The sequence below is a fragment of the Syzygium oleosum genome, unplaced genomic scaffold, assembly GCF_021117445.2.
Source record: "Syzygium oleosum isolate NSW1041296 unplaced genomic scaffold, Sole_v2.1 Sole_v2.03, whole genome shotgun sequence".
Lineage (NCBI taxonomy): Eukaryota > Viridiplantae > Streptophyta > Magnoliopsida > Myrtales > Myrtaceae > Syzygium > Syzygium oleosum.
In genome coordinates, this window is record NW_026607487.1 from 2,865,381 (window position 1) to 2,881,961 (window position 16,581).

General features: G+C 38.2%; 1 protein-coding gene across 10 annotated transcripts in view; it reads left to right on the top strand.

Annotated features, from left to right (window-relative positions):
* LOC115662566 (disease resistance protein RPV1-like) overlaps positions 1-16,581 on the top strand; it is a 242,019-nt gene that overhangs the window by 220,200 nt on the left and 5,238 nt on the right. For 3 of the 10 annotated variants that reach the window (XM_056309517.1, XM_056309521.1, XM_056309524.1), the window contains 3 exons: positions 10,830-11,657; positions 12,473-13,574; positions 16,239-16,574. In XM_056309517.1, coding sequence (XP_056165492.1) covers positions 11,089-11,657; positions 12,473-13,574; positions 16,239-16,574 — 2,007 coding nt within the window. In that variant the 5' untranslated portion in view covers positions 10,830-11,088. Of the gene's footprint in view, positions 1-4,352; positions 4,672-4,706; positions 5,130-6,442; positions 6,584-6,686; positions 6,772-8,103; positions 8,743-10,829; positions 11,658-12,472; positions 13,575-16,238; positions 16,575-16,581 lie in introns of those variants that run through there. The other 7 variants (XM_056309518.1, XM_056309522.1, XM_056309523.1 and 4 more) reach the window with 7 other exon arrangements.

Genomic DNA, 16,581 nt, shown 5'->3' on the forward strand with positions numbered 1-16,581 from the left:
GAAATCAATGGTTGTCCACCAATAAAACATTTTCAAGACGCAAATCTTTTAATGATGGACAGTAAATTGCATTTTACCCATTAACAAAATCATTGCTTTTTTTTTCCATTTGATACAACATAAGCCATGTATCAAGGAATTATAATGACAACATTTGGGCGACTTCCCAGGCTAGTCATAATGTCAAAGAACTTCAAAGCCTCTGCCACTGGTCTTTCTGTGCAATGACCGTGGTGTATATGGCAACATCTAGCTCCCAGCCTCTTTCTTCCATATGCTTTAGCAATCGAATACCTACCCTAGCGTTACCAATTCTGCACAATCCCTTCACTATTTCTTCCATATGCTGAGACTAAAAACGTTGGAAGTAGCTCCCTTTGAATTCATCCGATTGATCATGTCAATGGCCGTGGCGCAATGCTTCTTCATCTTCTCCACAACTCCCAAGAGTTGTGTGAAACATGGAGTTGAAGGCAAAGGGTTCATCCTAATCATTCTCTTCAAGTAGGATAAAGCCGTAGCAATAGTTGGAAATCTTGATGTATGCTCATTACTAAAGACGGATTCGATGATCGGCTGCCAATTTTGATTTGAAGAAGTCCCAGATCTGCTCTTTAGACGTGAGACCCCTAATCTTGTTTTGATGATTCATTTTGTTATCTGGAGTTTGTTTTATTTTGAAGTTGTTTGGGATTTGTCTTGTCGTTTCTCTTTTGTACTTTTGTGGAAATGAATGAAATGTTATTTTCACAAAAAAAAGCAAACTATTCCACAGCCATCGTCATCGTGTCGTGGGGACGAGAACTACCTTCATAATTTCTGCAAACTCTAATCAGCAATAAAAATGGGCAACAAAGTGATGATTCATGTATCATAGAGCGAAATGAGACGGTCCAAGCACTTGTTGGCGGACTGCTCATCGAAGCCGAATTCGAGAGCCAAGCTTAGTAACCGAGCTTTCTCTATCTCCAAGCCCTGCTCATGGAATTTCAACCTGTTCGAGCAATTCGGAGGATTGATGATGCACAAGTTGGAATCGAATTGATCAATAGAGCACACTCGAAGTGCTCTTGTTCTAACACCTTCCCAGCAATGGCAGGATTGATGTTTTCCCTTTTCCTTTTTATATGGCGGAGAATGGAGAGATTGGAGCCAATTTTTTTTAAAAATTTTTCTGACAATTCCATTTTCGCATCTGAGGTTTGTTTTAAGTTCTATTTTGCCCCCCTCATTAGTTTTTTGGTTTAATTTGACCCCCCTTGGGTTTGTTTGGGAGGAGGCTTTTCTTTTACTGAGTTCTTTTCTGGGGTTGAGCCATTCTTGACCGTTGCAGGAATATGTGTGAAGGCTCCTTCACAACCACAGGACTTGCATGTCGTACTGAAGTTATAAATCTACGAGACGTATGTCAAATTTCTTTTCTGTTGCTGTGTATAAGCAAAACAAAAGTAAATTTTTTTTAATTGACATTTTTATGTTTATATATTAATATATATTTTTTAATGAGTAGGGAAATGAATGACGTGTCACTCAATCACTGGTCAAAGCAATAGGCAAGTGAAGAAAAAGCTCATGCAGTTGTCGCGCCACATAGAGTGGCTCCACGTGGCAGGGTGTATCACACTCGAGCGTCAAGCCAACTAAGAAGGAGCCACGTGAAAGCAAATGGAAAAAATCATTAATATTTTCTCTTTTTCGATTAACATGAATTGCATATACATATGGTTCGTACTCATTAAAATATATATCGAATAATTTTTTTACTTTAAATTCATAACAATCTACTTTTAAAATTTTAGCTAATCCATATATGATTCAGGTCACCAAATGAGTTAAAAAGTAGATTTTTGATCATTTTTCAACGTCTATAGCGGTGAGAGGCTTTCATTTCAACGGAAAGGGAAAGCACAATGTTGTCCATCTTCACTTTGATTTGCACGGCCGTGTGATCCCATTACAAAGAGAACTAAGAAAAGGTGAGAGTTAGTCGGTTAAAGAAGTAAATTTCCTCATCAAAGACGTGCAAGTCCACGGTAGGATTGTGTGTACCCAAGCACAACTAGCTCATCTTTTGAGGCAAGAGAAGAAGGGTCTATTTGACAACTTACAAAATAGTGAAAATTTCTGTTCTTTTGTTCCTAGAATCAGTTTGGGAACAGAAATCCGTTTATTAAATTTTTTGTGCCCGAGCATAATTTTGTAAAAAATTGTTCTCAAAATCAGTTTTGGAACATAATCAAGAAGCAAAAAAAAGTAGCTTCTTGATTTTGGAACAATTTTTCTAGAATGGATTCTTCTTGGTTTTTTTCTTCTTTTTTATGTTTGTTGTTGTTCTTTAGTCCGCCGCGCACACCCGCTGGCCACCGCCGACTAGGGCCGGCAAGGGCGGCTTGCCGCCGTGACGGCGAGGCCTCGCCCAGCCAAGGCGAAGCCGACCTCGCCGTCGCCAGGGTTGGTGATGGCAAGGTCGGCCTCGCCAGATCTGGGCGAGGCCTGACCTCGCCCAACCAAGGCAAGGCCGGCCTCGCCGTCGCCACCCAGGTCCATCACCCGGGTGGCGACGGTGAGGTCGGCTTCGCCTTGGCTGGGCGAGGCTCGACCTCACCCAGATCTGGCGACGCCGACCTCGCCGTCGCCATCGGCAAGGCCAGCAGCGAAGGCGATGACAAGGGCCGCGATGCCCTCGCCGGCCCTAGCCTGTGGCCAGTCGCCGGCGTCGGCGATTGGCCCCGGCGACCGGCCATGGCCAAGGAAGGAGATGGGAAAGAAAGAAAAAAAAAAGGAAAAAAAGAAAGAAATATTAAAAAATTCAAAAAATTATGAAAATATTATTAATAAAATGAAATTTTGTGTAGTTACCAAACGCATTTCTGTTTTTTTTCTATTCTAAGAATAAAAATTTTGGGCAGTTACCAAACGCTTTCAAATGCTTAGAAATTATTTTCGGGCACAAAATAAAAAAAATTATTTTTGAGCAAAATCTGTTTTCGGGCACAGAATGGTTGTTATGCGCAGCCGAAGTAATTTCCAGTATGTACACCTTGCCAAAGTTGCCAAGTAAAGGAGATGATTGCAGGGCTCTTTTGAAATAGCATTACGTGGAAACTAATTACCCTTGTGAACACCTCGGCTCCGACATAAAAGTATCGATTCTTTCTGTTAATGGGGCAGGTAAAGCCGAAGGTCGCCCATCCTTCACTTTGATTCGAGTGGCCACGCGGTCCAATTACAAAGAGAGAGTAACAAAATATCCTTTTAAACCTAAATTGAGGTAGTCTTGCCCATTTAGAGGAAGGGATTGTTTTGGTGGGTCTTGGTAAAAAAGGCGAGGGTTAAAAAGAAGTACAATTGCCTAGTCAAAGAAAAGGCAATTCCACCACAAGATTGCACGTCTTCAGAGAATAAGTAAAAGCTTTTATTTAAAGTCCCAAGTGCTTGTGGTTGAAGAAGAGAAACGCCAATCACCATAAATCACTCAAACCCTCGTTTTTGTACTGAAATATTTGGTTTTGATAGCTTTAGGATTTTTTTTTTCTTTTGGGGTAAGAAATACTACTTTTATTTATCACTAGAAGTTCTAGACAAAATCCAAAGAAGTTGGGGGGCTGGGCTAATCAAGAAGAAGAAAGAGGGGAAAATTACTAAAAAAGTCCTAAATCTAATATAATTATGCCAATTCAGTCCTAAATATTTTATATTTGTACCAATTCAGTCCATTTGGCTAATTTTGGCAAGCTAGTGCTGACGTGGATGTTGGCCAACGCCCACATCAGCGCCGGCCGATGCTAACATGATAATTTTTAATTTTTTATATTAATTTTTTCTTTTATTCTTTTTTTTTTCTTCCTTCTTTTGTTTCCCACTATGGCCGGCGAGCTATGGCTAGCGAGGGTCGCCGAAGCTCGCTGGCCACAGGGCGTGGGCCACAAAGCCCTTGCTCAGCCTCGCCCAAATCTGGGCGAGGCCATGGCCGCTATCACCCATGGCCAGCGAGGCTTACTTCACTAGACTTCTGCTCTTGGGCACAATCAAATGTAAAAAAATTAATAACAAGTATATTAAAAAATTGCCATGTCAGCGTCGCCTGAGTGGCCGGTGTCTACGTCAACGTCGGCCGGCCAAAATTAACTGGATGGACTGAATTGGTACAAATTCATAAGGTTTAGGATTGAATTGGTAAAAAAATATTTATGATTAAATTTGGCATAATTATAATAAGTTTAGGAATTTTTTGATAATTTTTCCGAAGAAAGAGTATTCAAATGTTGGGTTTTAGCTACCTAATCGGCTAATTGATTCGCGATGGGCCACGGATATACTTTTGAAATTGGCCAACTGGGCTCGGGGCGTCCAAGACACAAGTGCCTCCACCTCCCATGCCCCCACGTGATTACGTTCCAGCAAGAGAGAGAGTCAACCAGTGCCGCGTTGTCCGACTCCCGAGTACCAAGCTTCTCTTCACTTCTTCTAGATCTGAAAGCGCATCAATAGCCATCTACCACTACCAGAGAGCGAGAGCTTCGGCTTGAATCGACAAGGAAGCAGGTGATTTCTTCATCGCGAATCCCATCGAGCAGTACACCTGAGGCGTCCCCACACACCGGCTTTGGAGGACCCCCATCGATCTTTCATCTCGAGGGACCGGTTTCTTCGGCGGGCACCGATTCGCAGGTAAATCAACTCGAATCGTGTCAAAGTTTCGAACTTTCAGCGTTCCGCTCGCTATGATTTCTGATCACAGGCTCCGCCGAGGCATATTAGGGTTCCTGGGTATTTGGGGGGTTTCTTCGTCGGAGCACACGAGGTCGTCTCTGGATTTCCAGATACACCGGAGAAGAGCTGCGATCTTATCGAAAGATAGTGAGTTCCCTTGTCCGTCGTTAGTGATTTTCGTAGTAGACACTCGTCCTTTCGCGTGGATGTTCTGACCCCGAGATCTGCAAAATTTGCCTTGGTGTCTTTCCGAACCGAGCCGGTCCAGGTTGAGGCGTGAAGGTGTGAATCCTCCGATCGTACCGCCTTCCGGGACTCGGACACGACTTGATCCGCTGCTGCTGCTTCGAGGCAACTTCTTCCTCTCGAACACCGAAATCTATCACAGTAATTTCATCTCTGCATCGCTCCTCGAGGTAAGCCCGACCTTCATTCTCCGGTCTATTGCAATTGATAGGACAAAAATACATTGGACCATTACTCATCGCATAACACCTAACGTCCTTTTAAGGCATACAAAATATCACTTGTGAAATTCCCTCGACTTTTTCCAAAATCATCATCACATATATTGCTAATTTTTCTTGCTACAATCTTTTTATTCAAGCTAATCGGGTATGAACGGGTTGGAGCGGTTGAACCCTGGTGGAATCGCATGCTGGCACTCACCCCGATATTGTTTTCAAAACATTACCTTTGACGAGAGACTGGAATGGTTGGACTGAGGTCCCTTGGGCCAAAAAGCCCGTTCGATGGAAATTACGAAAATGCCCTTCTAGACCCGATTTTGGGTCCATCGGCCCTATACGTACCCCAATTGTCCAAAATTACTCAAAGCCGTGAAACATCCAAAATACTCGGTTTTTGCAGAAATAATTCTTTTTTTTTTCCTTGAAAACAGTTAAAAACTAGATTTTTCCAAATGTCGATCGTGCTCATCTATTCTCTTCAATATTTGCACGAAGCCTTTCAAAGGTTACGGATCAGAATTGTCAACAACGGAAATTTATCTGAACAGATCGGATCAACTATAGAAGATTTGGATGTCCATAAAACCTTTTTCCATTATGTTGGCAATTTTCGTAATTTCTGGAAAATGACAAAATTCAAACGTTTTCCGGAAATTATGAAAAATTCACAATTGTACTATTTTTTTTGTGCTGGTTACAATGAAAAACTTGAAAGTGAGCAAAGCTGCTGGTTTCAATGCACTTACACATATTTAGTATGTGGATAATTTTTAGGTGGACTTTATCTTTGCAGATTGAATAACAGAAACTCGTCATAAAGTGTGGTTTTCACGCAATTTAAATGCTTACAGCAAAGACGTGACTTTTATGTTTATATAGCATAGAAAGTTACTGACCTATGACGGATTTGACAATAAGATTTATGCATGTTTAGGGCGGGAGGAGAATGTAGCATTTATAGGAAGTAAGAACGTCTTTGATAATGATATAATGGAAGATTCACAAGCCGGTTAGAGTCACATTTATCTGTTTAACAAAATGGTTTTTAAGTGGATATGAAGACGAGTGGTCATTCCGTACTCTGGTTAAAATTGTGTGGCTTGACTTTGGTTTGCCATCTGAAAACAACTTCATTGCTACCAGTCAAGCAGCAGTAGAGGGATACTTGTCCGTCAATAATAATTCGAGACTTATCGTCTACTACGGTCTCTCTCTCTCTTTTCTCACTTTATCTTTCGCATTCGGCCTCGCTCTTGCAGAAACCATTCGAGACTATCGTCTACTGATTAGTCCTCACTCGCTTTCTTTGTTCTTTTCCCTCTTCAAAGTTCTCGCCCAGGCTTGTTCAGGGTCTCCTCTCCCCAATCTCGCGCCTCTCTTCGCATCTCAGCTCGCGGAAGGTGAACACTTTTTCATCCCTTATTAGCGTGTCGTTTCTGTTGATTCTGTTGCTTTGTTATCAGAATAATCGGCTGAACTAAGTGTGTTCTGCGGCCCTTTTAGTCTATAGGAGATGTGGGGTGGCTGCTGAATAGCAGAGGAGGGTTTTCTAGTCTCTCTTTTGGGGCCACTGTTGCCTATTAACGAGGTATGTCCCCAGCTCAGATTTCGACTTCGGTGAAAGAAGAAAGCCCTTTGTTTTCGACTTTAGATGTGGCTAATCCTATGATGGCCTTGCTTTTTGATTGTTAGTTGCATTGTAATTCGGTATTTGATCTTTTGTTGAACTAGAACGAGCAGGTCTGCAAGCGCGCTAGACTCTATTGCGCGCAAAATTGCCACATTTCGCTTGAATCCAGAGACCATTAGTTTTTATGTGTCGTGAGGTTTCTTTGTGTTTGAAGGTCCTAGATCAATTTATAGAAAAATAAAACATAAAAATAAAAGTAGGCCGCTTCCAGGGTCGACTAGTTTGGTTCTCGATTGCAAAAACGGAGAACCGATTATTACGGAATAAATTCCCGATTCGTAGGTTAGAACCTACTTATCCTAAAACTAATCATCTTAAGAGTAAGTCTTCTCTTAAGGAGATTTCATTTGACAATTTTACCTCCCTATAGAACATTCCAAATGAGTAATCTTCTTAAGATCTTTTACATGATATCCAATAGTAAGAAAAAAAACCTATTTGATCTTATGACGCACACATGAAAACAATCAAATAAATCAAGCCATACACACAGAGTAGGAGATTCACCTAGCTTTATATCACTCATTTCTTACACCTCTTTTGTTACAAACAATAAATTAGTTCTTCAAAATGTGACTAATTAATTTAACCTGACTTATCACAAATTTAGCCGATTAGTCCTATTCTACTTCCATTTAATTGGATAAAAAAAATCTTTCCGGTGATATTCTCAAGGTGGGCCCTTCAACAAAAATGGGGACAAGCACTCAACGCCATTGTTTCAAATCTTGGTCGTCTCTGAATTTCCCTCAGCAGCTTCCTTTTTCTTCCTTTCTTATCTTCTTTTCCTCCTTACAGCGAATCAATACCTAATTTTTAATCGTTCATACTAACACTGAGAAAGGTCAAAGTCAGAGCAACGCAAACAAAGAGATGCGCCGTCTCATTTTAGGTCATTCCTTTGCGGTGCTTCTTGCGTCTCTATGCTTGTATTCACTAATCTCAATAAGAAGAAAAAGAGTGCATAAAAAGAGAGAACTGAGGGAGCATCCGCGCCTCCGTTTGGTGCCATCTAACAAATTATAGCTCTATTTTACAGACAAGTTATCAATCAAATCTTTAGATTTGAAAATTTGAAATGAAAGGCTCGATGATAACATACCAGTTCAAAATAAATTCATTTCGCATGGAATGGGAGCACGTGGTGCCGGCGTGGAATAGATAAAACATAAATAACCATGAGCATTTGTTTCTCTTTACGTTACATTCCAACTTCATTAAGAATGACAATTTTAAACAAGATTAAAATATAAAATCACATCCACAATTACTAGCTCGGTCCTTTCTTGACGTCTTTCGCACATTTCTAATTCCGTTTCAAATCAATTATTATCTTTTGATTGATATATCAAATTCTGATTTTCAATAACCAAATAAAAACCGAACGTATGCTTATGTTTTTAATTGAATGCAATATACTGATTCTAGTTCTTTATAGCCAAAATGAAAAATTAATGTACACGTTACTCGTGAGTGGATCAAGCCAACAAGTTTGACTTGAATAGGGTGAGGTCCAAAAGAAGATAAGGCGACGACTAAAAGCATATGCAACTGCTCCTTGTCCATCAATTACCAATTAATTAAAGATTTCATGTTCATTTTTTCTTGCGTGGTAACAAATTCATGTTCATACTTGTTTGTAGAGATTAGTTCATCATCCTTTAATGCAGCAGCAAAGCATCTTTCGTTCCAACTTTCGCCCTTAGATTGCCATGCACAAAGGGCAGAGTGAGAGAGAGGAAAATTGATAACACTTCATTCTCTTTTTTTACTTTTAATTTGTGTTCATGAAGGTTTCTATGTGTCCTGAATTCATAATTCAAAAGCCTTTTGGACGTTACCTCTAAATATTGCTGCTTTCTTCTAAAAGTAAGCCCGTACACTTCATTCCCTTCTTTTCTATGTTTTTTTTTTCCTAAATCATCTTTTATTTTTTGAATATTTCGCATACTTCTTTTTTCATTGGTTTACTAACTTTTCAAGAGCCGAATGATATGCTAACAAAATTGTAATAAAAAAATGACCCGGAAAAGAACTCAAGGACAGTGTCCAAGTATTTCATATATCATTAGTAACTTATTACTAGCACGTTATGCTCATTTGGTGTCATTTAACAGATTATAGCTCTATTTTGCAAACAATATATCAATCAATAATAATATGAATTTGAAAGTTTGAAGTGAATAGCTTGGTAACATCATATCATAGATTCATCTTATATAAAATTATTGGCATATGGGGCCAGCATGAAATAGATAGGAGAGAAATGACAACGACCATTTGTTCAACTCTACCTCACATTTCCAACTTCATTAAGAATATGACAATTTTAAATAAAATTAAAATATGAAATCACCGAATTTGAATTAATAAAAGAAGTGAAGCAACTGACCCCAAAACGAATAGAGAAGCAACATTCACACAAAAAGAGAAAAGAACAGGAGAGAGAGAGAGAGAGAGAGAGAGAGAGAGAGAGAGAGAGAGAGAGAGAGAGAGAGAGAGAGAGAGAGAGAGAGAGAGAGAGAGAGAGAGAGAGAGCAAGGAAGCAAGAACAAAGACGGTCTAAGATTGATTGAAGTTAAGCAAGAGGGAGAGTAGTACCGTGTTCCAAGCCATTGGAAGAGAGAGGAACGTATCAGCTTGTCAGGAAAGCTCAAGTTTTCTTGGAGAAATAAGGCCAAGAGACCTGTACACTTTTAGCAATTCCTTTTTTTCTTTGTTCGGAAAAAAAAATCAAGTGAAAGTTTTGTCGAGCGGTCCTTAAAGACCGCGAAAATTCAAAGACTTTGGACATTCTTTTTTCATCATTGATTTTTGTGAGCGATCATGTTACTAAAGGTACAACTAACAATTCATGTTGTGTCATGTTAATTGTGTCATGTCGAGTTAGGATATAACACGAATATGGCAAAATCCAAATAAGACATGTTTAGTAAACGCATTGAACTGCCACAATACGAACACGACACTTAATAAAGCAGATCAGACGACACGACACGACAAATGCAATTATTAAACGTGTCACCATATGAATGTCAACACGACGTCACCATGCAATATGCTAACCTGTATACATGCAAAAAGATGCAACACATTGCATTACATTTAAAGAAAGAGCAAAATTGCTTCGCTTGATATTCTAATTACAAGTGAGACGCAAACTTTTGTATTAATATTAATCCTATGTAAGAGCCATAAAATTTTATCTCACAAAAGCCCCAAACTTCGAAATACTAAAGCCATAAATTTCAGAATCTAAAGTTGAGAACAAAAAAACAAGCAGACCATGAAAGAAGAGAGGGAAAGCTAAAATTCCTCGAAATATGTTTGGATACATGTTGGGTGGAAATGATGTAAATGAAACTGAATTTCATTGATAGACTTAATTATCCTTCATTCTATTCATCCTTAAAAAGGAAGTAAGGCCACTTTTGGAAGAAAAGTGCAATTTTTGCATTTCCTCTCATATCTATGCACTTTTAGAAAGATATATAATGTGGACCCAAAAGGAAGTATTTCCGTTTCATTTAGAATCATTTTTATCGACTTCCTTCATAATTTAAACAGTTGAGCAAATGAAAATTTTTCCTCGTTTAATATTTAAGCTTTAGTTAATTTTATATATGAACTATGCCTAAAACTTGAAACCCACCAAATTAAAAACGTGATTGATGGAAATTTCCTCCAATTAGGAAAGTGCACGCATCTGGAGGATGAGGTTTATTGGGCAACAATTAATTGGCACTGGGATTAAACAGAAGGCATTGTGAAAATGAGGTTCCTACATAATTTCAATATCTTGAAATATCATAGATGTGCATGCAGTTACATAGTTGTTCGAATGTGTTTTAAGGAAGTTTACTAATTACACTTCAATCTGTTTAAATACTTGAATGTGTTTCGACTATATGTTTCTGAACAAGTAAATGATGTGGGCATTTTGGGGGCCTCTTTAGGGCCACCTTATCTTCCGCAGTGAAACGACATCAGCTTACTTAACTGAAGGCCGCATCTTCATTACCTATCTCTTTCTCAAGAACACGAACCTTCTTCAGCATTGCCTCGGGGAGAAATAAACCTACACGTTAGTCAGAGTGGACCAAGCCAGCAAAGCATTTGCAGAAAAGCATCCTAAAAGCATCTTTCGGTGTTCATCAATCCTTTTGAGCAGCAGAAAAGCATCTTTTGGTTTCAACTTTCCCCCCTCAGATCGCCATGGACAAAGAGTTGAGTCAGGGAAAGAGAAAGAGAGCAGAGGAAGAGGGCATTGAGGGAGCATCCCCTTCTTCGTTCATCTCTCCGGTACTCACAGGACAAGGTGACGATCAATACGACGTATTCTTGAGTTTTAGAGGCTCAGATACTCGTCAGAAATTCACCGATCATCTCTACCATAGACTGGTCAGCGCAGGGACTGCACCTCTTTCCGTGTTCAAGGATGATAACAGCATCCCAATTGGCGAGGAATTTGGTTCACAGATTCTCGGTGCCATCTCACGGTCTAAGATTTCGATCCCCATCATCTCCAAAAATTATGCTACGAGCAAATGGTGCCTCCGTGAACTCATTCATATGATGGACCGTAAGAATAGCATGTCACACACAGTGTTGCCAATTTTTTACGAAGTGAAACCATCGGATGTGCGGGATCTAAAAGGAAGTTTTGGGGAGGCCTTCCGTTTGAGCCAGGTGTGTTTTGAGGAGAAGGATATCCTGGAAGGGCAGCGAGCACTTTATGAAGTCAGTTTGTTACATGGATGGGAATCCGAGAAAGTTGTTAATGGGTACGTCACTGAACTTTTTTCCTTTTTTGATAAGCAAGTTTTCTTCTTCACGCAGAATCGATGAAATGCAGATGTATTAATTTCACTGCAAGCTCAGAAAAGGTCCCCAAAATGTACCAATAATGCCTCGAAGACTAACAAACTTAAACCAAAGATCCCATAGCGCGCAAGAATTACACATTTGTCTCTGTCCCAGAGCAAAAAAAGGAAAGAAACAACAACCCCTCCAGCCAATAGTATCAATCACTAACATGCCTAGAAAGGACTCCAATGCTCGGTCTTCCAAAACTTGATCACTACCAGATAAAATAGACCTCCTTATGCCAACGGGTTGGCTCATATGATAAGAATTGGACACTTCATGAATGTTTGGATTCCATATTATGCAAGGACACATTGCTTTTGCTAATTCGAATTGAAGGGTAATAGGTTTGATTTCCAACGCCAGTAACCCCATCGGTAGGTGGTCTTGGGGTAACCTCCTCTCCTAAAATTTTTTAACCCCCCCAAAAGAAAATTGACCTCCTATCTTTCTACCGGTGGCAACCTTAATCCTTATAACGAAAATTATAGTTCGAAAGACTCTTCATGAGCCAGGTGCACCACCTTATTTTATTTCAACAAGATCCATCTATTGGCGTAAAAGGATTGGGAAAACAAATGAAATGACCGCTACACCATCTTCCCCCATTGTTAATTGTAAAACCAAAACGGCTTGCAAGTTAATTGGCCCAATGCATCCTTCATTATATGCCGGTCTTTTGATGAGATTAAGTATATTCACGAAGTTATCATTGAGTTTTGTTGTTTGATAGGCATGAAGGAGAATTGGTGGAAAAAGTTGTCGAAAAAATTCTGAGCGAGTTGCGACAAGATTTTCAGCTTGATGTTACTAAGCACTTAGTTGGAATTGAGGATCGTGTGAATGAAATCAGGAAATGGGTAGACACTCCTACTAGTGTTGCTCGAATGATTGGAATCTATGGCATGGGTGGGATTGGAAAAACGACTCTTGCCAAGGAAATCTACAACCAGTTGTCGAATGACTTTGTGCATCGTAGCTTCCTTGCTGATATTCGAGAAACAGTTCACCGCAACAATATTTCTTATCTACAAAAACAACTAATTGAGGACATACTGCCAAATGAACAAGTTAAGAATGTTGATGATGGAATCAATATAATCAAATCTAGATTCAAAGGAAAAAAGGTCCTCATTCTTCTGGATGATATAGATCACAAGAATCATCTAGATGCATTGGCTAGGGAATGTAGTTGGTTTATGGCAGGGAGTGTGATCATTGTTACAACTAGAAATGAAGCCGTTCTTGATCAATCTGAATTCAAGGAAGTCTACAAGTATGAATTGAATGAATTGGATGAGGAGCATGCTTTCCTTCTGTTTAACAGACATGCATTTCGTGCGGAACATTCTCCGAGGGACTTTGAGGGTATATCTCGTGATATCATATCCACCATGGGTGGGCTTCCCTTGGCGCTTCAGGTCGTAGGTTCGTACTTGTATAAAAAAACGAATCAAAAAGTATGGGAAGATGTACGGAAGCAATTAAAAAACCAACCATATAGAGATGTCCAAAAGATATTGCAAATAAGTTATGATGCATTAGAAGATGGACATAAGCAAATTTTTCTCGATATTGCTTGTTTCTTTATTGGCGAAACAAGCAATTATGCCATGTACATGTGGGAGGGTTGTCGGCTTTATCCAAGTCAAGGAATTGAAGAGTTGAAGTTGAGGTGCTTAATTAAAATTGGAGATTATGGTCAGTTTGAGATGCATGATCAACTGAGAGATCTTGGAAGGAGCATTTTTTGCCTAGGACAACCGCCTGAGAAACGTAGCGGACCATGGGACGATGACTATGAGGGAGTCACAAGAGTACTAAGACAGGACAAGGTAAAATATGGCGCTCCTTTCTTTTGCTCTCCCTCTTAATTTAATATATTTAATTTGATCTATTCCAATATTTCATCTAGCATGAACAGATGCTCTTACTTTCTAGGGAAAAAAAAAAATCTATGTACGCATCCATTTATGTCCACGTAGATTAATTTTGACAGCTAAATGGATTATAAGTATCTCAAGGATGAAAAAGTTGTATCATTTGATTCGATATCATTGACATAAATTACATCCGTAAAAATTTTATTCACAATCAATTTAAGATCCTTTTAACTACAATTTTACACTATAAATCTCATTTACTAAAAGCATGTTATTGTCATATCTAGTTGAAAATATTGATAATATGAAGGACTGCAATACTGAATGAAGATGAAGTATAAACATCATAGATCAAATAAATGAAGATTTCTTGGTTAAAAAAAAAAGATAGCATGTGCCAATTATAACAACTGATAATTAAATCAAAACAATAAGATTGGAAAAATTTTTAAACTTATTGCATGTGCTTGCTTTCTAGTACGGCCGAATGTATTGTGGTGTTCCTGTGATTTAGGATTCCAATGTTTAAGATTTTTTTTCTCCATTTTCATTTTGAAGATACCTATCCTTCTACACTAGTTATTTCTATCTCTTTTCATTCTTATTTCCTCTTAATAGATAAGACAACAAAAATCCATTTTTTAGGAAAATCTAACTGTTTTTTAAGGTTTTAGACCGTTGACCTTGCTCATTTCATGGATTCGGTTAGGTGTATGATAAAGATTGGATTTTCTTATAGCAAACATTTCTATCCACTATAAGTTGTTTTATATTATTTATATTTTTTGGGACAATGCCTCTTTTGTGCCAGAAATTGTTAGACTAACTTGACTATTTATGAATAATAAAAAAAATAAAACTTGACTAAATAGAGGAAATGTCGTGCTTATTATTATATCCACACCTTTGTATTCATTATATATGATTTTCAGCATGAAGCCAATTTTTTCAACTATGTTTTATCTTTTACTTAAATTATCAATGTTCATGTCATTTTATTATTATACATTGTCCATCTGGGATGCCGCTAGGCTCATGGCTGATCAATGGCAAGGAATTAACCCAAGCAACAAACCAAGAGATGTTGGGCAAGGGAAACGGATTTATATTCTTGATATAATTTGAAATAGTTTGTTCCTATGATTCAATATCAAACTCTTTTGTTGATCGAATGACTTCTTAACATTAGCAAAAAGAGCACACAATATGGATGTTTGAAAAATGAATAAAAGTGTCCAATCTGTTTTGAATAGACAAAAATGTTGAAAGATGATAATTAGTGCAGGAAAAAAAAGTGAATGATTGTGAGATGTGAGAGATTTTGATTTAACTTTGGAAAATGAAATATTTATGCAACAAATTTCCAATAGCCTTGACTATTTAAAGTATGATTATGTCTATTTTGTTATATCCTATTTCTTTGGTTAATTTTGATGAACTAAAAGCGAATTGCGTGGAAACTTTTTATGAAAGTTTGAGGTTTGAAATCCCCTTTCCGTATTAGAATTTTTTTAATATAATATACATTATAGATTGATGTACAATCGAAAATTATGAAAGATGGTGTGGGATGATGATTACAACAATTTAGTGACTTTTCTACTAACAAACTTAAGAGAAATTACACCCGTTGCAGGTTTTTCACTATTTAATGTTTAGAGTAGAGATAACGATGAACGAGTCGAACTGTAAAAGTGAATCAAACCAACGAAAAAACAACAATTCTAACCGATTGAACTTTTGGGGGAAAAATATAGGTATTATTATTAAAGTCAATCAAAACCATATGGGATTTTTTTCACCATCTTCAACTAATTAAATGATCTGTTTTAGCAGGAAAGTTATACAGTATGTTTTGACTTATACGATGCAAAAAGAAACGGTGCCATTCTTATGCAAATGGACGTATGTGTCTTCACTTTTTTTTTTTGGTAAAATAAGTAGAGTTATCTAGAAAATTTCATATGGCAGGCTTTGCTTAAAGATATTGCTTAAAATCTAAAAAAGTGCATTGCTAACCAATGTCGCCACGTCCCTTTTTAAACATACTTGACGAAAAAAAATTTCAGTTTTCAAAGAAATGATTAAACACTTTACAAAAATAGTTAATGAAATGAAAACCGGGTCCTTCCTTAGCTAATTAAAGGTGGCTCACTAGAACTCTTTGACAAATTCTTTTGAAAAATTATACACAAGTCATATGAAAATTTACAAGTAAACATTTCTATGTTGTAAAATGGTTTCATGTATTTCGTCTTAAATAAAATTCAAAGTGCACGCGCCATATAATTTGAAAAAAGAGAGAGCAAATGATAAAACATTGAGGTGCATTTGCTTTAGTTGTTTTAAAGCAATAACTATTTTAAAAAAATTAAATGCGAAATCAGGTGTCCGTATTTATGTACAGGAGTGATAGGAAGATAACAAATTGTGCAAATCCAAGATTTAAAAAAAAATAAAAAATAAAAAAGTTAAAAAGTCAATTGAGAGGCTCAATGGATTGACTGGATATAACTGGAGGGGAATTGAAAACGATTCCGTCATTTTTTTGGTCTCCTCGAATTACTTCCGCCATATCCAGAGGTACACAGATGAACCCTTTGAAAAAACTTGCAGAGCCCCTTCTCGGTCAGGGACTGGATGCGGGCAGCTTCAAGCGGAGACTCTTCTAATGAACTCCTTTCTGAAGTAAGATGGCTTGAGTTTAAGGGAAGCGATTTGTCTCTTCCGACGACCAATTTGCATCTACCGAAATCATCGGTGCTGGATTTATCAAGGAGCGGCATCAAGCGGAGACTCCAACGAATTTGCATCTGCCGAATTTCTCAATGTTGCGTCTTGGGAGACGATCCGCCTCTTCCGACGACCAGTTTGCATCTACCTAACTTATCGGTGCTGGAATTAGTTTGCAGCGACATCACAGGGGATTGGGAAGGATGGAGTTCATTCATGGTAAGAT